Here is a 24,910-nt window from a genome sequence, read left to right as displayed (position 1 = left end):
CAAGCAACTCATCTAGAAGCTAGAGGTAAAAGTGTAACCCGTGATGTTGGGAAATCATCCAAACCTATTGAAAGCAAGAATAAAGACAAGAATAAACTTAAGTGGAAGGAGAAGAAAGCAAACACTATGAAGAAAGATAAACCTTTATGTACTCACTATAAGAAGGAGGTTCATGATGAGGCACATTTCTAGTTATTGTATCTGGAATTTAAGCCTAAGAAGTTTGGGAGTAAGGAGCGAAAGAATGTTTTCTCTATTCAAAAGGACCTGGGATCAAATTCAGGTGACGAGACAACGATTACAACTACAGGTATAAAAGGTAAATACTCTAAAGCATCTATAAGTACTTCTTCACATTTTGTTGATAATGATAATGATGAGAGGAAAAGAAATGAGCTATTTCACATTAGAGTCATTTCCAATTATACTAAAATTGATACCTCATTTGATAGTGGTTCACAAGTTAATTTGATTTCTGAAGCAATTGTAAAGAAATTGGGTATAGAAACTAAACCTCATAAAAATCCATATCCATTAGGTTAGGTGTGTAATAAAACTAAGCTACAAGTTATGAAACAATGTAAACTTCGTTTTGCTATTGGGTCAAAGTTTGTAGATGAGGTAGAGTTAGACATAGTCCCATTGCACATATGTGTAATTGTGTTAGGAAGTCCATACTTGTACGATAGAAATGATATCTTCTATCAAACTAAAAATAAGTATCAACTCGCTAAGGATGGAATTGAATATATTGTAAGAGCTCATAAACTCAAAGATAACTTCTCTCTCATAAATTCTGGACAAATAAAAAGAATTGTAAATGCAAGTAAACATTTTTTACTTATGATTGTAAAAGCAAAGGATATTGATAAATCTGATGCTTTCCAAGGTTGTAATCCTAAATAGAAAGCAAATCTAGTTAAAGTTGTTTCCCCTTATGATATTCTATTTCAAGAGCCTAAAGGGCTTCCACCCAAGCTGGAGATAGAACATGAAATTTATTTATAGCAATATGATCCACGACCTAACATTGGAATGTACAGGTTATCAACTCTAGAGAATGCAGAGATAAAGAAGTAGGTACAGGGGTTGCTCGATCAAGGGTTTATTCAACCAATCACATCACCGTGCAGTTCACCGATTGTGTTAATGCGAAAGAAAGATGGTTCGTCGAGAATGTGCATTGATTTTAGAGTACTAAATAAAATCACAATAAAGAATCGTTATCCTCTTCCTCGCATTGATGATTTATTAGATCAATTAAAAGATGCAGTTTACTTCTCTAAATTGGACTTGCAAAGCAGCTACCATCAAATCAAAGTTTCAGAACAGGATGTATGGAAGACGACTTTTAAAATGAAGCAAGGACTCTTTGAATGGATGGTTATTCCATTTGGCTTAACTAACTCTCCAACTACATTCATGCGATTCATGGATGATGTATTTAGACCATTCATTGATGAATTTGTAATATTCTATTTAGATGATATTCTTGTTTATGGTAGGACATGGGAAGAACACTTAAATCATGTAAAGCAGGTTTTAGATGTTTTTGAAAACAGAAAATCTCTATGTAAAACTGTCAAAATGTAAATTTGGTAGGACATCTTTGAATTATTTGGGTTATATTGCAAGGGGTGGTGAATTGAAGATACAACCCTCTAAGGTCAAAGTCATTGTAAATTGGCCTAAGACAAATACTACTAGAGAATTCAGAAGTTCCTTTGGGGCAGCACAATATTGGAGGAAGTTTATTTCTAACTTTTCTTTGATTGTAGTGCCTCTACATGCTTTGACAAGTGTGAAACGGGTGTTTCAGTGGGAGGAAAACAACAGAAAACCTTCGATACACTTAAAGAATGGATCAGTACAACGCTAGTACTAGCATTACCAGATCTTCAACATCCATTTGAGATCGAGACAGATGTAAGTGAATATGCCATGGGGGCAATGTTGATGCAACACAGAAAGCCCATAAGCTTTCGTTCTGAGACATTTACATCAGCAGTAGTTAACTATCCCACGTATGATAAAGAATTATATGCATTAGTACAGAGTGTTAAAAAGTGGAAACATTACATAATGGGTAAAGAAACAATAATACATACAGATCATCAGCCACTACAATACTTACACTCACAAACTAAATTGCAACAATCACGACACTATAGATGGATGGGGTTTCTACATCAATTTCATATTGTTATCAGATATAATAAGGGCATACATAATAAGGTTTAATACATGTTATCAAGTCCAATCATAAATTCATCCACCATACTTAAGCATCATTCGGTAATTCATGAAAGTTACATTGAACAATATGCTCAAGATACAGATTTTAAGGATGTATATGCAACATTAAGTCATGGTAAGCAGGTAGAAGAATTGGATTATTTCATAAAGGAAAAACTCTTATATCATTTGGGAAAGTTTTGCATTCCACAAACTGAAAGAGTTAATATAATTCGAGAAGCACATACTTCTCTCATATCAGGTCATTTTGGTGTAAGTAAAATAGTTGCACAATTACAAAGATACTGTTATTGGCCACAAATCAATGAAACAGTTTCTAGATACATTAAAGGATGTACTATGTGTGCTACAAGCAATCCAAGTAATATAAAATTAGGCTAGTATACTCCATTACCAATTCCTTCTCATCATTGGGAAAGTGTTTCCATGGATTTTGTTGGGGGATTGCCAATGTCTAGAAAGGGTCATGACTATTTGTATGTAGTTGTGGATAGGTTCAGTAAGATGTGTATTTTGATACCATGTAATAAGTAAGTTACAACTGAACAAGCTGCAAATTTGTTCTTTCAAAATGTATGGGTTCATTTTGGGTTACCCACTTCTATTGTATCTGATCGAGATTCTCAATTTGTCGAGAAATTTTGGTCAAGTTTATGGGAACTAATGGACACAAAGCTAAATAAGAGCACGATATTCCATCCGCAAACAGATGGTCAGACAGAAGTGGTCAACAAGACAGTGATACAGTTGCTTCGAGGACATTGCAGCAAGCATCCTAAGCTTTGGGATGAACATTTGTGTTATGTGCAACATGCTTACAACCATGCAAAACATTCTTCTATTCAGAGATCTCCTTTTGAGACTTGTTTGGGTTTTGTTCCAAAGTCTCCCTTGGATTTTGTCTTTGGTAAAGACATAGCAGTTGATGGACACAGTGATGTGGACAAAGCAGCCAAGTTCATTGAACAGATCTAAGAAATTCACCAGGCAGTACAGGAATAGCTAGAAAGAAGCCCAGCAAAGTATAAAGCATGGCATGACAAGCATCGAGTTGAGCATAGTTTTCAAGTTGGTGATCAAGTCTGGTTGTACATCAGCAAAGAAAGACTACAAGGGGAAGGTAAGAAGTTGAAACCAATTAGATATGGTCCTTTCAAAATACTTGATAAAATTGGTGAAAATGCTTTCCGCCTAGATCTAGCAGCATATATTCTAATCTATTTTGTCGTAAATGTTGAAAACTTGTGATTGGATGAGCCATCATTGATTGAAGATCCCGAAGAGAAAAGTCAAGTACCTCCCATAAAATATTTTTCACTCAAGTATCTCAATGAGTTATAGGAGGACATAATTCTTGACAGGAGGATAAGGACTTCGCGACGAGGAAATGTTGACTATATTTGAGTTGGACTCAAAGGTACGAATCGAAGTAAATCATGATGGATAAAGATTGGAAAAGTGAAGGAAATTTATCCTCACTTACTTGATAGTTAAAACCAACTTTTGGTGGTCCAAAAACTTCCACTGGGGAGGAGTGATCCAAAATGGATTCAATTTTTCCTCCAAATCAAATTTTTCAAATTTAGTTGAAAGTTGTATCAAATCAAAGTGCTCTTCAATACAATTCCAATGGTGTGAATGGCACGTAGATCCAAGTTCGGATGAAGAAGTTATGACCAGTCAAAGTTTTTGGGAAAAATTAGGGCAAATGGCAAAAAAGTAAAAAAGTAAAAGTCAATAGGTCAAAGTCAAAGTCAAAAATCAATCCAAGGTGATGTTAGTAGGACACGTGGCATCCCGACAACACACCACCCATCCCGGATGATTTCAGCAGGAGCAGTGACATGGCGGCACATGATTGGACAAAATGGGCCAATCCGGTGCTGACACATGTTAGCCCGGATTTGCCCAATGTTGGCATGAAGTCCCAAAAATTTGGGGTCAAAGGGAGTCGAACCCCTGACCTCCTGGAACTACCAAGACTTAGCCAAAATCCGCTCACCAGTTGAGCTACTGAAGTGCTTGTTAACGGATTTGTTGATTTTATATTTATTTGGTTACATAATTATCCTGCATCCACTACAATAGACAACCATCTATGGTATATATTACCATATATCCAATGTATAAGTCAACAAAGCGCGGAGATACATGTCATGCAAAGTTTAATGTGGATATATGTTACTATATATGTATATCAATCCATATCAAAACGCCAGAGTGACCGGGGGGGTTCGACCCACCAACCTCCAACATTGTAATATAATACCACGCCTTTAAACCTTTAGGCTAGCCAATATTCCCATACATTTGGACTTGAAATAGAGCCGAACCGAAATCCTTTTAACCTGTTGCAAAGCTGAACCCGCCAAATCCAGGGCACATGGACTGAGGTGGTTTCCACAGCACAAAGGGTCGTGTTTGTCAGCAAAAAGTGGTTTTGCAGAAGGCAGAGGTGGTTTTGCACATTCCATGGGGTCTGGAGGGTACCGAGGCCAAATACGGGCAAGTTTATACTCATTTGACTCGAAATTTCGAGCTGAACGCAATGGTGAGATCCTTTTTCTCATTTGAGTCTCTGTTTTTGAGCTCATATCTGTGAAAGAATTTTAAAGACTAATAAAGCGGTCGGACTGGAAGCTAAGGACCTGGAGAGGCAGCGAGGAAGTCTGGTGAACTCCGTTATCAAATTGCCGCTATGTTGATGCATATGTTTATGTTCCAATTTGCTTCTGTGTTTTTGTTATTCATAATCTTTTCGATCCATTGCACTAAGTAACATAAGAAAACTTCACATAAAGTCTATAATACCTTTTTACATTTTCGGATAATCAACGGATTTTACATATTTGTATTGGTCCACTGATCAAATCTCAAATATGCTTTGATTAAGGGATACTTTTTTTTTTATTCAATGTATACCATGCTTGCGTCTCTAGGAACTTTGTGACTGTAACCATCCCACCTCAATTTTTGTCCAAGTAGGCTGAAGTTTTGGGGGGATGATGTATATTAGTCCGGTATCATCTAGATGTTCCATGAGAAAATATGAGATTGGGACTAGAGTGACCTAGGGATACCAAATCTTGGATTTCATAAAATAAAATTTAGATCACCTCACACTATGGAATGGTGCAGAGAAACTAGATGCAACTTGAAGAATTTTCTCGAGTAGGAATTCCTATCAAAGGAAGGACCATAGATATTGTAATAGAGGAATGACATGTCATATTATCTGAGATAAGTTTAAGAGATAACCTTCAACATATGGAACAAGATGACTTCTTCCCAATGCAAATAGTGTTCCAATTTGAAAGGAGCCCTCTCGAATCTCCAAAAGTGTCCAACAAGACAAAATCCCAAAGAGGAGAGGTTTTCTTAGTAGATATTTTTACTTCATTTATAATATCATCATTTCTCGAATAAATATAACAAGAGGATAGTTCACCTCAATTAGTTTTCTAGGGCCAATTTGTTGGAGGGCTTGGATAACCCCCTATATTTCAAGGATAGAAAAATCATTTGGAATTAATTTAAGAGGATGGATATCTAAGGGCCCTAAGGATGTAATTTTTTTCCTTGACTGGATTTCTAAGATTTCATATTATTTATCCAAAGAGAGGAATGGTTTTCTTCCTCACCTAGGTTGTTTCTGATCCCCACCTCCAAAACTCTAGGCCCAAACACTAAATCTAGAAAGAAATCCATATGACGATCCATTTCCAAGTGATGCAAGTTTTTTGATTGGGAGTGAAGGTTGTAATGAACAAGGGAGTTTGCAAGGGTAGTCAAGGTAGTTAGACTAGGGCGAATGGACACCTTAGCAATAGAGAAAGTAATAGCAAGAATGACTATGTGTAGGAAAAAGGAGAAGAGATGTGAGGACACAGGGAGGGAGAGATTTGATAGGGAGGATAATAAGACCTTAGGGTATATGCCGGTAGGAGAAAAATTAGATGGAATCGAAGCAACAACTTACAAGGGAGACAATAAAAATTTTAAAGGAAAGGAAAGAGGACATGTGGGAGGTTTTTACATATCTGTGGGAGTTTCCCCCTTGAAGAAATCATTGGTGATGTAACTTCCTCCTTCGTGAGTTCTTTAGGAATATGGAGGAGATCCTCTAATTGAAATCCTTCATTATTACTTTCATAATTAGAGATATTATCTATTTCAAAAGAGGTTGGAAGTGATTGGGTTGGACATGGGGCATATTGTAAGGGTTGGAGAGGAGAAACCCATTATAGTGCATCCTTCTGAACCCACTTTTTGTTTGATTTTATCACTAGGAATTCCTATTCCAAGTATCCTTGGACATGAAAATACTAAAATTTAAAAATATAATCTTGTATTCCAATCTTTAATGATGCACCAAATCCCCTTGATTGATGGAAATCAAGTCTAGTAGGCTTGAGGATAGATTTAGCTCCACTAATATTCAAGCATTTCCCATGTAACTAGTTTGTTGACATGAGAGGTCCACTTAATAAAAGAAACCCAGTTTATTCCCTAACTTGCTAAAAATATCCTCAGACCAGAAGATCTGGGGTAAAATTGGTAGTGAGACCCAAAACGGTACAATAATAATTTTTTCTATGCAATTATCAAAGTTTATTTTTTATTTTTTTTGCAAATAGGCCTCATAATCCCCACAACCAATGGCCCCGTAATCTTTTTCATGCATCCTCTATGGAGTTAGAAATTCGACCGATCCATCATTTATCTAGTAGCAAGCAACAACTTGAATAACTTATGAGAGGGGAGAAACTTATCTCTATCATTTCCTAATAATTCCCATGTGTTAATTTAGCATCTCAGTGACAACTTCCAACACAGGGACTAGATTCCTCCTACCAAGAGGACCAATTTTGAATATTGAAGTGCTCAATTTGGACAAGGGAAAGTGTATTTTTGAAGAAAAACCAACATATGTACATTTGATTAGGTCGACCCTAAAGAAAAATGGACAGCCTTGGAAGCCTATAAATACAAGTGACCTCAACTTCATTTGGACACTCATCACCATTTACATTCTCTTTATTGCTTCGTACCAATTTCAGGAATTTGCATGCTATAATAGGAGTTTGTGTGTTATTACAGGAATTAGTGATTACATGAATTTCTATTCCATTACATGAGTTTGAGCACTATTCCATGGACTCGTGATTAAAGGAGTTTGTGTGCTGTTGTAGAAATTCGTGTATGATTGAAGGAATTTTCTATTACAAGAAATTACGTGGGTTACAAGAATTCATGTATGATTGCAGAAACTTTCTATTACAGGAATTCATGTATAATTACAAGAATTCACATAGGATTTCTAGAATTTTCTATTACAGGAATTCGTGTGGGTTACAAGAATTCGTGAATGATTGCAGAAATTTTCTATTTCGAGAATTCATGTTGGTTATAGGAATTCGCATATGATTGCAGGAATTTTCTATTATAGGGATTCGTGCAGGTTCGCATATGATTGAAAAAAATTACTATTACAGGAATTCACGTGTCATTACAGGTATTCAAGCATGATTGCAGGAATTCATAGTGTGATAGTAAAAGATTGACTTTGACTTATTGTTGAAATATGATTATTGTACTCTCTATTGAAACATTCAATGACAATCTAATAAGAAGAATAACTTGAAAGGGTTTTCCCTGTAGTGGGTTTTACCTTTGTCTCTGACCAATCCTAGTGTCTCTATGTGTGAGTGATTTTCTTCTATTGCTCCTTTTATGTTCTATTGCATCGATGATGATATTTTTATTTCTATATAATTCCATATGTTGTTGAATAATCTAAAACTTAATAATGATATGATGTTGTGAGGCGAATTCAATATGTAAATGATGAAATGAAATCATCAAAATAAATAAAAAATATATCCCTAAGAAAAATTAACATGGTTTCAGAGTTGGGCTAAAGAAATTTCATTGAAGATCACCCATATGAAGACACCATTGATGGAAGCAAGAGAATATGGAGGAGACCTAAAAGAATACCAGGGTTTGAAGGAAACCATAGGTGATTTGGTTATTAGGGTTTGATGGATATTATGAGATTAGGGTTTGGAAGAAACCTTGGTTATGAAAAATATTTAAGATATGAAATCTAAAAACCCTATTGTGATTCGTGTGAAGAAGTTATAGAACTTTTGAAAGGTTTGATGTAACACTACATGGGATAGTCTCATTTATGCCTAGTTACTGCTGAAGTTGGTTAAATTATAACAAAAGCAACAATTTCATAGGCACAATAATTAGTAATGACTCTTGAAGGCTAGGTCAAGAGGGAGATGGACACCTCTCATTGAAGATAAGTATTTTTTCGTTGTATGTTACTTCTTTATGTCTTTGCTTTTGTTTAGATTTATTGAGTTTATAATTGATTATAATTTATGCAGGTATATTTGAGTATTTGAATAATTCTAACCTCCTCATGAGATGTGATAAGTGGATCCTTCTTGAGAATCCTTTAAGGTGCAGGAAAATATAACTAGTACAAGAAGTGAGGAGCTACAGTTGTCCATGACAAGTGATTCAAAGTAAAAGGGTATCTCAATGTTATAAGGTATGTATAGTATATTCTTTCAGCTGCAATATTGGATGGTAAGGTAGTCCCTAAGGTATGATGGAAATATCACCTTCATGAATGACTCATATATGATTATGAAAGTAAGTTTAATTTATATGTGATGTATATTGGTCCTCTTGATATTTGGCAAGAATCTTACATTTTAGACATGATGGATTTCCTAATCTCATATAGAAGACTAGAACATTGTTTTTTATATATGGTAGCTTGATACTGTTGTTAATGCTTGATATAAGCATGATGGAAGTGTGACGATAAGATTCATTCTCTTGTAGATCTTGGTAAATATGACATGTGGTAGAAATGGATGCATTGACTTGATGTTGAGGTTATGTTCCTTGAAGTATGAAGGTACACTTATATGATACTAACCCTTGATGAATATTTGATTACATGATGATTAATTGTTATGAGATATATAACAATTTTTTTGTAGCATGGCAATATTATGATAGATAGGTTGATAGTTATGATTGAAGAGTATTCTCGTTCAGAGGGGAAAACACTTCATGATATTTTAGCACCTATTATTATTTAAAAAGAAGACACTTGACTATTAAAGAAATAGTTATGGTCATGAATAACCATCTAATGTTGTTAAGGAAGTTTTTGCAAGTTCTAATCTGGGCAGAAAAGGTTTCTCCTAGCCTAAGCCCCAACTGCTAGGAGAAAGGCTTAAGGATGTGATTATAAGCCTCCCAACTATGTGGAAGAAGGCATCTGGGTGTGGTTGAGCATGTAGGTTATAAAATCTAAATCATTATGCACGAGACCAGGAACATAGTAGGTGTATGATAGTCATATAGACATGTTATATAAGTAGGGAAGTTTTACATAATGTTTGACTTATTATAGAGAATGTAAATGTCTTGACTAATCTTGCGTTTACAAGAGACTGAAATATGCATATCAATATGTTATTTTCCTTTACTTGATCATTTGATTTAGTATGTAACGGTATTAGATTTACTTAATATAGATGAGAAATTTCAGCTTGGATAAATGATGATGTCTTAGAACTTTGATATGATGCATGATAATTCATAGATATGTTTTTTGTTGTGGATTGATTGAATTCATTGTGATAACAAGTTAGAGTTTTGATCTGATTTGGTCCTTGATAATGGTGATTTACCTTGATGTGACATGAGAGAATGGGCGTAGTGACTCTCAATGATTTTGTATTTGCATCATTGGCATTTGGTACATTAATTAAATAATTGTGATTCAATATGCAGTAATTTTATGGATGGAAGAAACTTAAATGGCTTATCATTGGTGTATGCATTTATAATATGATTCATATTATGATAATGAGGTTGGATTGATACATTTTGGTTGGATACTGCTTGGTAAATGAAATTTGTTGACACTAAAATAGATAAGGTTGTAACCTAGTATATGAATGAGAGCTCTACCTATCACTTGATCTGAAGAATTTTGATAGTGACATTGGCAGTAACTTTTAATGGCTTTGATATTATTTTTGGTTTGGAATTTAAGGCTTAATAAACATACTTAGTTAATTTGATTACATTTGAGGTTGTGTATATTGGTTTTGTCAGTATTATGTTTGCAGATAGAATTATATGATTCAAATCAAGCCTCTCGAGCCTGGTATTCATGCATTGATAGTTACTTGGTGAAGCTAGGAAGATGTGTCGATATGAACCTTTACTTCAAATTGGTCAAAGGTATGCCTTCAATTTTCATTTTATATACTGATGGTCTATTATTGACAAGTATCGAGTCTCTGATGATCAAGCGTAAGAGGGAGATAGCCTCTAAATTTGAGATGAAGGACCTTGGACTCATGCACTATTTTCTGGGCCTTGATGTGTGGCAAAGGCCCAGTGAGATTTTCCTCTCTTGAAGAAAATATGTCATGAAGATCTGATGTTCTTAGTGAACACCCATCCGGACATGTCGTATGAAGTGAGCACATTGATTCAATTCATGACTGAGCCTCTCTATGCATATTGGATTTCTGCCAAACAGATTTTGAGATATTTGCATGGGACGATCACACTTGGTTTGACATATTATGCTATAGATGTTCCACTTCATGGATATATTGATGTTGACTGCACAAGAAATGTTGTTTACAGGAAGAGTATATCTAGTTTTTGTTTATCCTTGCATTTTTTGTAATACCTTACATGAACTAGATGTAGAAGCTCATAGCATTGAGTACTATCGAGGTAGAGTACATTGCCACTAACATGGTTAACACTGAAGCAATCTAATTGAGGAAGCTCTTTGGAGAGATTTTTTAATAGGTCCTAGACACTACAGTGAAAAATTGTAACAAAAAGAGTGGGATCCATTTGGTAGAGAAATCCGTATTTCATGAGAAGTCCAAGCACATAGATATTCAATATCATTACATTTGATACATGGTGCAGATAAGAGCCGTTTGACTCCATGATATATCAACAAATGAGAATATTGCAGATATTCTCACCAAGGCTTTACTGAAAGGGAAGTTATTGGTCTTCAAATAGCAGCTTAGACTGACTGGTGTGACCCCTCTTGATAAGGGGTATCGCTGATCAAGGCCACTGAGCTAGCTCTTCACCCTTTTTTGAGCTCCCAAGGTGTGGAATTGAGATGGATGGATCTTGGGGTTGAGGGAACTCTAGACAATAAGTGTGCGTGATCCCTACTCTTACAATAGGCTAGGTATCTCCCCTATTTTCGCCCATAGGGTGTGTTTGATCCTTGTATGTTTTGACAAGTCGGGAATATCTCCCTGTCATGTTTTATGCATAGTATACACTAGTTGGCATCATACCCACAAGCTTGGCTTGTTTTGATTGTCCCTCCTCGTCTGACCAATGGGTTGAGGAGGCTAGGGGGTATTTGATCCTTACCTTTGCTAAGCTAGGCATCTTACCCAATCTTAGATTATGATGCAAGTGTTCTACCACATTAATCTTGAGGGTCATTGTTGGGAAGATCAGTATGAAATAGGATAGATTTTATCCTTACCTCTATATAGAAATTTGTATCTCGCCCATTGATTACATCATGGGATGGTTGTGATCCTTACTTAGTAATTTGTACATTTCATATCACTTGATGACATGAGATGAGAGTGTCTGATAGGGCCTTCCCCATTGTTTAAGAGGGTGGTATATTTATCTCCTCTATGATTCCTCCTCTTTATATTCGAGAAGTCTTTAGTAGATAGAGTTGAGAAGAGATGGGACATGGCAAGTCAATAGGTCACATATGATAATTTCTCCCTAACTGAGAGGGAGTGTTAATTTTGTATGTCAATATAAAATTCTAATCATGGGACTAGATTCCTCTTTTTGAGAGGACCAATTTTGACTATTGAAGCACTCAATTTGGACAAGGGAAAGTGCACTTTTGAAGAAAAACCGACATATGCACATTTGGTCAAGTCAGCCCTAAAGAAAATTGGACACCCTTGGAAGCCTATAAATACAAGTGACTTCCACCTCATTTGGAAAATTATCAGCATATATCTTCTCTTTATTGGTTAGTACAAATTTCAGAAATTCACATGTTATTACAGGAATTCGTGTACGATTGTAGGAATTACAGGAATTTGCATATGATTACAGGAACTTTCATATGATTACATGAATTTGTGTATGATTGCAAGGATCCACTATTACAGGAATTCACGTGTGATTACAGGAATTCACATATGATTATAGGAATTCACAGTGTGATAGTAAAATATTGAATATGACTTATTGTTGAAATTGGATTATTGTACTATTTGCTGAAACATTAATTGAAAATTTAATAAGAAGAATAATTTGAAATGGTTTTCCATGTAGTGGGTTTTGCATTGGTCTCCAACCAATCCTGGTGTCTCTATGTGTGAATTATTTTCTTCTATTGTTCCTTTTATGTTCCGATGCATTGATGATGATATTGTTCTTTCTATATAATTTCATATGTTGATGAATAATGTAAAACTTAATAATGATATGATGTTGTGGGGTGAATTCAATATGTAAATGATTATATTTAATTATCTAAAGTAAAGAACAACATAGATGTAAGATACATTAACACTATGGACATCCTTTGTTAGAAAATATACCGACAACCACATCCTCTATATTGTGAATGTCATTTAGTTGTATTTCCTTTCCCATGACTAAGATAGGTTCTTACACTTTGCACTAAATTTATTTCTAGTTGATCTTTTGTGCCTCACTGCTAATTGGAGCCACAAGGGGGTAGTTATAGATGAGATTCAACATCCCCTAAACATGTAAGGTGTCAAAATATCACTAATAAAACTATGGTTTAGAGAGTCTAGAGAGTGACAAGGGAGGAAAACTAGGTAGGAATTTAAGGAGGGAACAATAGGAAAAGTAAACCTTATGTCCAATAAGGAATGTGGAAACAGTAATATAATGGAAAAATGGGATTGTAAAACTAATTGGATGGAGGGAACATTTTTGTGATATGAGAGAGGTATAATAGTTTGGGTCTCCCATTATTAGATAACTATAAAACATGATGGGTCCAACCCATGAGTCTAGCAGCAAATTTATTAAGTGAATTGTCAGGGGGGGCGAGGGGAGACTAATAGGAATGATGTTGAAAAGAAACAGATTGGGAGGAGGAGGGCTCTGTGAGGATTCTAGTTGGTGGGGATACCCAAATATAGGTGCCTTCAAGTGAATCATGGGAGTAATCAACTAGTTCAACATCCATGTCCACATTGTGAGGACAAGTCAGATGTGGAACAAATAGATTCACTAAGTGTGGCAACACTAGAGGGACTTAATGTAGTGGGAGCCTTGGACCTACACTTGTAAATCCTTGTTCCCCATTCATTCACAAAATTAGTTTAACAATATGGAATTATAGTGATCTTTGTTTCTCATTTTATTGCACTATCCATTGTTTCCACATTTCCTACATATTTGAAAAGCAATGTGCATTTCTTTGTAATTTAAGCTACCATTTTAAACTAAAAGATGATGGTTACAAGAAAAGTAATCTAAGACAAAATTAATGTGAAATTATTTAAATTTATGTGTGGGATTAGGATAAATTAATTGATTAAGTTTTATTTGTTACTAGGAAGTGAATTAAATTATAGTTTTATTTGATGATTATAATTTTCTTTATTTTTTGTGTCTAGAGGAATTTAAAACTAGCCTAGGATCGTACTTGCATGACATGGGGTCAATAATGACTAATGCCACTAAAACTCTAGATTAACGCATGGAAAACCCCTATGTAGTCAATTTAGTGTCCTAAATTTCTCTACATAAATTATCAATCCGGGGATCGTAAACTGATGAAGTTTGGTGCACTATATGTGCTTAGTTAACCTTTCTCTTACTTCGTTGTTTTATAGTTTATGTTGTTTTGGGGGGTTTTGTTTCTCATGCTTAAGGAAATTAATCTAAGAAAGAAAAGTTATGCTTCTAAATGAAATCTCCAAATGTTAATGGACAACTAAATCTAACGACCCTTAATGTTAAAATCTAATTTCTAAAGAAAGGAGAAAAGAAAATGAACATTAGATAAAAACAAATCAAAACTTTGAACAATTAGATTAATCTAAGTTGTCAAAATGTCTATGAAATGAAAGCAAAAATGATAATTCTATTTAAAATGGAAAGCAAATACAAAGCATGTAACTAAATGAAGTGTTTTGTCACTCTGCTACACAATTTTGGGAGAACTACCTCCTTGTGATAGCATTTTTTTTGAGGGACTCCATACTTCATTATTCTAAAACTGAAAATGAAATGGAAGGAAAGACTCAGTCATTAGTAAAACATTTCACCACTTAGTTTTAGGTTCAACCATCGACGAAGGGCTTTTGGAAATATCTATTTAAATCATGAGTTACTAAATTGATAAGAAAATGGCATTAAGCTATTTAACTCTAAACTACTGAACAATAAGAAATTTCATTCATAGACACAACATTTCGCCATTTAGCTTGAGGGTTAATCATCAACGAAACGCTATGGAAATATTTGTTTATATCATGAGTGACTACACTAAGAATAAAAAGGCATTAAACAACAAGAAATCTCGTCCATAAACTCAACATTTCACCATTTAGTTTGAGGATAAACCATCAACGAAAGTGTTTGGAAACATCTATTTATGTAATGAGTGACTACTCTAATAAGCAAATATAGAAACATGTAAAGGAAAACTAATCTACTGTGTGCTCTAATGCTCCAAGCACCAGTTAGAAAATACTTTCTTGGACTATTTTGATAAGCATAGATTACACAGTTAGATAAATCTACAATCAACCGGTTGAACACACTTGCATGAATGTAAAATCTAAACTATTAAACTTGAAAACAATAAAATTATATACATGAATGAAATCAAAGCAAAACTACAAAACAAAATCTTCTCTACCTTACATTCTAATATGTTCCATGACATCTACTTCACATCTCCTTCCATGTTGAGAACATCAAAGCTTTATTCAAATTCTTCAAAATTAAAAAAGTTTACAAAGCTCTCCAAAGCTTTCCAAAAGCTTCCCAAGCTACAAAAGCTTTCCAAAACTAAAAAGCTACCAAGCTCTAAACTTTCTAAGACTCCCAAATGAAGGAGAGAGATCTCCTATTTATATAAAAAGATGAGAAATCATCTCATTAATGAGAGTCCATGAATTTCTCCATATACCTCTAGAATCCTAATCAAAATAGGAAATGATAAGACACATGTCTTTTTAGAGTTTCAATACAAATAAGAAATGTGACACATATCCTCATGATCCCATGATCCTCTCCACTGAAATTCGAATTTGGCCTTAGGGTGCCACATAAAGGTCTTCTAGAAGCCTCCTTTTGACCTACACATGTCAACAATCTCAACCCACTTGTTAGGTATAAGCATATGCACATTATTTTCTAATTTTTAACCACAGATTCACTTAAAACACCTAAGAATTAATAAAGTTTGGAAATACATAAATGTGACCCAATGATAATGATAGTGAGATGAATTTAGTGACATGGTAGTGAAATGAAGGTAAAATGGAGGTGATATAATGGACATAATAGTGAAAGTGTAATGGAAATGTATGACAATTTCAAGACCCAACATACCCCCCAACTAAAATGATTGCATGTCCTCATGCAATATATATTACATCAATTCTTTTTATCCTTGAGTTTTGGCTTAACTTTGCATGATATCATTTGATAACTTCATATTTCTACGAAGTGTTTTACTTCAATTGCAACATGGTTGGTTCTTGTGTTACAACCATATTTTGTTGTTGCATTCTATTTTGATCTTTGAACTTTGCATAATGATATTTTGATTATTGTTGCAAAGTATATCTTTATTGGATTGCGTGATGGTTGGTTCTTGTGTGACAACAATGATTGTGTTTGTATCCAATTATCCTTTTAAGGACTTTTGAAAATCCATTGTATGCTCATAATAATAATGTAATAGTTAATATATTTTGGAAGTATGTGGGCTTCTCAATATGATATGAACATGGAAAGATATGAATATGAATGTATCCCCCCCCAAACTGATAGTATTGGCAATTTTATGAAATGAGGAAGAGAAACGTTTTTCCAACAATTATCATTCTAGCTTTTTATGGAATTCTATGTGGTAGATACAAAATTTTGATCATAATCTTTTTCAAGTGGCTGGACAAAAAGAGTCATGGATAAAAGAGTCAAGATGACTTTTTATTGCTTCTACTAAAACTCGTTGAATCTACTGCTGAATAGTGTTGGTCTGTTTTATATCTGCTTCAAAATGTTAAAAATAATAGTCTTCATGTCTTCAAAACTCATTGGCACAATTCCTACTATGTGAAGAGATGTTCTGATGTCGAACATAGCAGGAAATTGTTGACTTAGTGGCCATTAATGGATGCCACTAGTCAACACAAGAACTCTCACCATTGATGACAATGAGAGTCAAGATGCCTAAACACATCTTGCTAGGTACGAATAAATTTGCCGATGTCAAGTCACCTAGAAGATCCGATGAACAAGGGACATTAAGGTATTCCCATTGTTCGTCGGCATAAGGACTTGCTATTGAGGCATGCAAGCCTCAAGGTGTTTTTGCAAAGAACTTAGACTCAAGGGACTATGGACTCAATAATTTGCAATGAAGCAGGGTTTATTTACGAAATGAAAATGACAGGAATGGGAAAATGAAAATGGAAGATGGTAATGGAAGGTAGTAATGGAAATAGGCAATAAGCATGTGACTTAGCCTCTTGCTTTTATTTGTGGGTTAGGAGTGGACAAAAAGTAATCGAAAGTGTATGTGAATGTAAATGGAAAATATGAAGGGAAATAAGGTGAATGGTTTATTATGAAATATGGATGTAATGGAGACAATAGTATCTAAAAGTTTTGCTAGTGTTTTGATCTGATTTTGCATTAGCATGTTTCTTCTTTGTTGTTGATCATCCTCTTATGGAACAAATTGGTCTCTTAAGAGAGACACTATTCACTCGTAGTCATTTGTCCTTCCTCCTGGAACCTGCAAAAAAAACTAATACTTCTTCTACAATGGAATATGAGATTATCAAATGAGAGAGATGATCAATCTCTCTAGTTATGATACTTACACACAAAACTAAGAATTCTTATTAATGAAACAAGTTCACAAAGGAAAACCAAAAGAATTTATACCTGGTTCAGAATTAGTGCCTCAAGTTAACTGTTGTGTCTTTTCAGCAATTTATTTCATTATTTACTGTTTCAAACTCCGATGATGGATTTCTCATTGTGTAGATCTCATCGATATATTTCCAATGATACTTGAATCATCGAAATCTAATTTCGTATGAGAAAGTTAGACTGATTTGAACAATGAGGTTTTTCAACTGCAAATTGATGTTTAGCTACGGAATTAGGACAACTGCGGAATTGGAGAACAACTGCGGAATGTAACACAGTGAATAAAATATGACTTGAAGAATGAATGAAAATAGAAAATGATTGTGTGGATGAAATACGGCAGAATGGAGATAAAAAGTGGATGTGGAATTGTGGAAAAAAATGATGGATATGAGAATGAAATATGGAGGGTATACGAAGCAGGGAGGCCGTACACATGGAAAAGGTGTGGAGGATTTATATTTTTCCATTTACGTTTAGCAGCTAATGATTTTTACTTTGTTGCTTATATAATGTCTGGTGGAGCCTTCCAACTGCAGAAGTGTCCATACTCTGGACAATAGATCGAGAAAAAGATGGAGCACAAAGATCATCATACAAGTACAGCTCCAAAAGAATGTTATGGATTTCAATCATGGGACTTTGCCATGTCTATCAATCGACTGTGAAGAGCCATATCCAACTGGTTCGCGTCATGTAATTAACCGTTAAAACAGTGTAACAGTGAAGTGCGAGTTAAAGACGGGAGGTATTAAAGGCGGGAGTGGTGGTGGAATAAGATTGAATGCTAGCACACAATTGATCCCCAAATTAGAATTCCCCTCTCCAAGCACGCCGAATTAAATCAACAGCCTGTGCATTAATTCAAATTCTACTTTTTCTTCGCGCGGTATGCAAAAAGAGGCTTTAAAGAACCGAGAAGTTCTCCCAAACCGCTGAAAATTTCTTAAAACCATTATGGGTTATCTAATTGACCCCATCCTCGAAAAAACCCATGTTTTATTTTTTCCTAATTCATCTTAATTTGGCTGGATCATGTAGTTAAAGTTTGATGTTCTTTACTGTTCTGTGTCTTTCTGACAAATGCTGTGGTTGAATTTTTCATTTGCAGGTCTGTTGGTTATGATGATTGGTTCTTGATCACCTTAGTACTGTGACCATTCTTGATATGTGACATGCAAATACTACAATATGTATGACACCAATGCATACAAATGTCATAGCCAACCCAGCTATATGTATTAGAAGCAGAGTCAAACTTTGAACAAACAAGACACATGCATGCACTGCAAAAGCCATTCCTCTATGAGAAAATCTTACATTCACAGTCATATACAGGCAGTGGACTATGGCATGACATGTTTCTACATCTTGATTGTAAGAAGACTTCAGCCAGGTTTGAAGTTGGAATGCTGTTACGTTAAAAAAAAATCCTGAATCCCAGTCTTTACTACAAGTAAGATTTCCAATTGAACCCTGTGAGACTGCAATAATGCCTCTGAGGTCAGATCACTTCTCCTCTGTAGTATTGCCTGAAAATTTGAGAGTTCTTTGCTCTTTTTGTTGTTTCCTATCAACTCTCACAGACACTCTCGCAAATGTTCCAGTGTGAGTTATTTACCAGGCTATTTTTTTTTTATTTGTTTTGTTAATAAAATTACATGTTATATTTTCAAAAGAAAAATATACATATGTATTTGACTAAACAAAATAATAAAATTTATTTATTTTATATGTATATTTTTTTTTATGTATTTCTTTTTAATTGATTTGTTAATAAAATTATATGTTATACTTTCAAAAAAAAATATACATATATATTTCATTAAACAAAACAATGATTTTTTTTTTTTTTAATGATTTGTTATTAAAAATTATATATATATTTTCAAAGATTTAAAAATATACATATATATTTTATTAAACAAAACAATTTATTGAAATTAAAGTTTTTCATTGAGTCAAATGAAATGATGATTTTTTTTATTTTATTTTTTAACAAAAAAATTCTTTTTCTGATCCTCCAAATCACACAAAGTGCAGGAGGAGGGCATACTCGAGAAATTATTGATTTTTTTAGATGTAAGAAATAAGGTCTCCTAATTACACTTCCCCGACAACGACACCAAAATGTCTAGTCAATTTAGTGTCCTAAATTGCTCTACATAAATTATCAATCGAGGGATCATAAACTGATGAATTGTGGTGCACTATATGTGCTTAGTTAACCTTTCTCTTACTTCGTTGTTTTATAGTTTATGTTGTTTTTTGGGGTTTTGTTTCTCATGCTTAAGGAAATTAATCTAAGAAAGAAAAGTTATTCTTCTAAATGAAATCTCCAAATGTTAATGGACAACTAAATCTAATGACCCTTAATGTTAAAATCTAATTTCTAAAGAAAGGAGAAAAGGAAATGAACATTAGATAAAAACAAATCAAAACTTTGAATAGTTATATTAATCTAAGTCGACAAAATGTCTATGGAATGAAAGCAAAAATGATAATGCTATTTAAAATGGAAAGCAAATACAAAGCATGTAACTAAATGAAGTGTTTTGTCACTCTGCTACACAATTTTAGGAGAACTACCTCCTTGTGATAGCATATTTTTGAGGGACTTCATACATTATTGTTCTAAAACTAAAAATGAAATGCAAGGAAAAACTCAGTCATTAGTAAAACATTTCACCACTTAGTCTTAGGTTCAACCATTGACAAAGGGATTTTGGAAATATCTATTTAAATCATAAGTTACTAAATTGATAAGAAAATGGCATTAAGCTATTTAACTCTAAACTAATGAACAACAAGAAATATCATTCATAAACACAACATTTCACCATTTAGTTTGAGGGTTAATCATCAACGAAAGGCTCTGGAAATATTTGTTTATATTGTGAGTGACTACACTAAGAAGAAAAAGGCATTAAACAATAAGAAATCTCATCCATCAACTCAACATTTCACCATTTAGTTTGAGGATAAACCATCAACGAAAGGCTTTGAAAACATCTATTTACGTAATGAGTGACTACTCTAATAAGAAAATACAAAAACATGTAAAGGAAAACTAATCTACTGTGTGCTCTAATGCTCCAAGCACCAATTGGAAAAGACTTTCTTGGACTATTTTGATAAGCATAGATTACACATTTCTTTCACAATAATAGTGCAACGAGGCCGATGAGTGCACTCAGCACACAAACAACTAGGGTTTGGAGTGAACTCTGATCGGTTTGTAATCACTGTCACAAACTTTGGCAGAGGGCAGAGCCCGAGGTGCAGAACTTCGCAGGTGAGGGCAGGCTTTGGCCCAACAAATGAGAAGTACGGGGTCTGATGGGGCCCCATCTTACAAGCAGGCAATGATGAACAAGGGAAAGGCCCCACTGGAAGGGGTGCAGATTTCAAGCTCTGAAAAGGCAGGGAAGGAGGGGCTAAGCAAAAAAGGAAAAATGGGCGAGCAGCCCAAGGTAACCCAAAGCCAAAAACGTACCAATGACATCAAAAGTCTAGAAGGAGGAGACAAGGGGAACCCTCATCCCGAACAGGTACCACAAGAAGCAGAGGATAAGAACAAAGAACCGAGGAACACTGAAGCTTTGCCCCAGTACGGAACAGATCAGGAAGGATCGGCCGCGAGAACCAGAAAACAGGAGGACCGGGGGCACTGCAAGCCCAAAACTACAGAAAACCTGCGAGTGATAATATCCAACCCTGAAATGTAGGCTTACAGAGATCATATGTCAGTACATGTGGTGATCTGTAAGTTCATGGGCTTCTGGCCTACGGAAAGAGCCCTATGCTTGTGGATCAAACAACAATGGAAGCTGAAAGGGGACGTCAGGCTTCACCTGGGAGCCAAGGGTTTCTTCACAGTTGTCTTCACAAATCTGGATGATAAGGATCGCATCTTCGATGGAGGACCATATTTTTTTGCCTCAGCAGGACTATACATGAGACCGTGGAAACCCAACTTTGCACCAGAATAGGAGACCTTCAAGCATGTACCTATCTAGATTCACCTATTCTCTCTCCCCATTGACTATTGGAGACCTGCAGCACTGGAATAGATAGGAAACAAGCTGGGAACCTTCATCAAAGCTTCAGAGGTAACCCTGCAAAAAAGGTATACCTCCTGTGCTAGAATCTGTGTCGAGATGGATGTTTCAGGTGCTCTTCATGAAGGTCTGTGGTTAGAATTCAGAGATGAAGTATTCTTTCAAGCTATAGACTATGAACAAATCCCATTTCGATGTCGGAAATGCCACGAACATGGACATTTGTTTAGGGAATTCCCAATGAACAAACAAATCGAGAAACCCAAGGAAAATTCAGGAAAGAACAGGGAAGTTTTCACCCGACCTCCTAGTAGACAGCGAGCCAACAGGAAACAACAACCTAAAGCTAGCACCTCCATCAAAAGCACAGTCAATGCCTTCGAGGTGTTGGGATCAGACACAAAGGTAGAGGAGGGCCCCCAAGAGCTAGATCTATTGCGGGATATCCAGAACATTACCACATAGAAAACCCAAGATCCTAGTCTAATCCCTTCAAATGACATCCCACAATTTCCGGCACCAACAAAAGAACTAAAGGAAGATTTGTAAATGATAGACAGAGAAATGGGAAGAGAGGACATGGATCTAAGTGACATTCTAGAAGGAGAAGGTATGGATCTACTGAACATGGTAGAGCAATGGAAGAAGAAAGGCATGGAACATATCCCTGAGGAGGAGGTGGACAGAGTAAACTCACTATTCCTAGCTAGGCAAGATGCAGAATTGAACATGCAGAAAAGAAGCTTTGGCGCAACAAAAGGTCTGGGAGTTAAAGCCCTAGGTTTGCATCAAACCAACATCAATCCCAAACACAGGAAAAAGAGGGGTCAAAGGACAAACAATGAGGCACTTCAAGAATTAGGTCAGATGCTCCTCAACTCAGGTAAGATGAAAGCCCTTGAGGCCTTCACACTCACCTCCTAAAAACTCTGTTAATTATGAAAATACTTTCATGGAATGCTAGAGGGCTAAATAGCCAAAAGAAACAAATATTACTAAGGAAAAAAGTCATTAATGAGAAGCCTGATATGATCTTTCTGCAAGAAACAAAATGTTCCAGCCAGATAATGAAAGGGATAAGTAGAAATATCGGCAAAAGAATGGAATACATAGAGGTGGAGCAGAATGGTATGGAGGGAGGCCTGGCCACTCTCTGGAATCCTCAAGCCCTTCATCTCATTTCTGCAGAGGCCTCTAGATCATCCATTTCCCTGGAAGTTCAAATCATAGGAAATTCAGACACTTATCTCTGCACTAATATTTACAGCCCTAGGAAACTGGAGGACAAACTGGCAAGTGTTAGATCGTTTCTCCAAACTATAGCACAAATATCCCTCGGCTAAAACAATTTATGGAGGAGATTTTAACATGATAACCTCGCTAACAGAAAATAAAGGAGGTATCAGAATGCTAAGTCGAGATGCAGAAGCATTCAACAACTTTATCAGAACAACGAATCTTGTAGATATCATCCCCAAGAATGGCTTATATACCTGGAATAACAAAAGGGGAGGAGACAGGCAGATTGCCTCTAGACTTGATAGATTTCTTATAACAGAAGACATTCTCCTTGAAGGGGTTATAGTGGACTCGGACATTCTACCGAGTGGAGGCTCTGATCACTGGCCTATCACCATGGACGTGGCCATCCTCAACACTCTGAGGAACAAACCCTTCAGGTTTGAGAAGTTTTGGCTAAGCCATCCAGATTTCATTTCTAAAATAACACACTGGTGGCATGAGCCGCTGGATACCAGGGGAACCAAAATGTACAGACTCCAAGCCAAACTAAAGCACATCAAAGCTCGGCTAAAGTCCTGGAACCAAGAGGTCTTCGGTAACATATTCAAAGACAAGAAAACCCTAGAGGAACAGTTGGAACAGATCCACAAGGATTGGCTCCAAGGGGACATCACCCAGGATGCAATCAACACAGAGTAGATACTCATGCAGAAGTGGCATGCTAGATGCCAACAAGAAGAAATACTTTGGAAACAAAAATCTCGTATCCAATGGCTCAAAGAAGGAGAGAAGAATACAAAGTTCTTCCATCGCTCGGCTATCGATCACAGGTGTGCCAACAAAATCACCTGGCTGAAGGATGAACAGGGCACTCCCCTCCAAACTCATCAGGAAATCTCCTCCCTCCTCATAAATCACTTTAGCTAGATCACTTCAGAACTGGACATCAACAGGGAAGCAGCTATAAGAGATATCATGACCTCCATTCCACGGCTAATAACAGAAGATCAAAATAAATCTTTAGATCGCCCGGTCACCATGGAAGAGGTGGAAGAAGCAGTGAAAGAAATGCCTAATGGAAAGGCACCAGGGCCGGATGGCTTTACCATCGATTTTTATAAATCTTGTTGGGATATAGTTCGCATGGAAGTATGGGAGGTGGTGGAAGATTCTCGGCAATATTCTTCCATCCTCAAATCCCTTAACTCTACTTTCATAGCCCTTATCCCCAAAGAGGAGGAAGCCAATACCCCCTCAAAGTTTTGCCCGATTGCATTATGCAACGTTCTCTACAAGATTATCTCCAAAGTAATGGCCAATAGACTGAAGCCAATTCTTCCTTGGATAATATCAGAAGAGCAATCTGGCTATGTGGAGGGAAGACAAATAATGGACAATGTCTTGCTAGCTTAGGAAATGGTTCATACTCTCCAATCCCAGAAAAAAGCTGGCATGATCATGCAGCTGGACCTCTCAAAAGCCTATGACAAAGTCAGCTGGAGATACTTGGAAGCTATATTAGCAGCCTTTGGATTTGCTAATTGCTGGATCAACTAGATTCTAGCCCTAATCAAATCCCCTAGATTCTCCATCCTTGTTAATGGAGCTCCCACCTTCCCTTTTGCTCCCACCAGAGGTATTCGTCAGGGGGATCCCATATCCCCTTTTCTTTTTGTTATTTTGATGGAAGGCCTAAGCCGTATCATTAAAAGTGCGAAGGAGGAAAACTTAATACAGGGTCTCCAACCCTTGCCCTCCTGCCCTACTACCACCCACCAGCAGTTTGTAGATGACACCATGCTCCATGGAACCCCCATGATTCGAGAGGCTCAAGGCTTCAAAGCCATTCTCAGTCGCTTCAGTAAAGCCTCAGGTATGGACCTTAATCTGACCAAATCCTCCATTTTCTTTTTCAACACCCACTTAGCAATCCAGAAAAATCTCTCCGCAATCCTCGGTTTCAAAAGGCAAAACCTTCCTTCTAAATACCTAGGAATCCCTCTTACTGACAAACCTTGGCAAAAGATCCATTGGGAGAATCTGCTCTCCAATCTTGAGAATCGAAGCAAACATTGGACCAACAGACCCCTTAACTTTGCTGGCCGCCTTGTCCTCAC

The 24,910-nt window shown here is 36.0% G+C and overlaps 1 protein-coding gene across 1 annotated transcript; it reads left to right on the top strand.

Annotated features, from left to right (window-relative positions):
• Positions 1-22,958: 22,958 nt before the first annotated feature.
• On the top strand, positions 22,959-23,492 carry LOC149150428 (uncharacterized). Its single transcript, XM_089442788.1, has one exon. The coding sequence runs from the start codon at positions 22,959-22,961 to the stop codon at positions 23,490-23,492; it is 534 nt and encodes a 177-aa protein (XP_089298914.1).
• The last annotated feature ends 1,418 nt before the right edge of the window (positions 23,493-24,910 follow it).

The sequence above is a fragment of the Pinus tabuliformis genome, chromosome 9 (genome assembly GCF_031772625.1).
Source record: "Pinus tabuliformis cultivar Carrire ecotype Pingquan chromosome 9, CPIR1, whole genome shotgun sequence".
NCBI classification, from domain to species: Eukaryota; Viridiplantae; Streptophyta; class Pinopsida; order Pinales; family Pinaceae; genus Pinus; species Pinus tabuliformis.
Note: the sequence above shows the minus strand (reverse complement) of the source record. Positions and strands in the feature narration are given on the sequence as shown.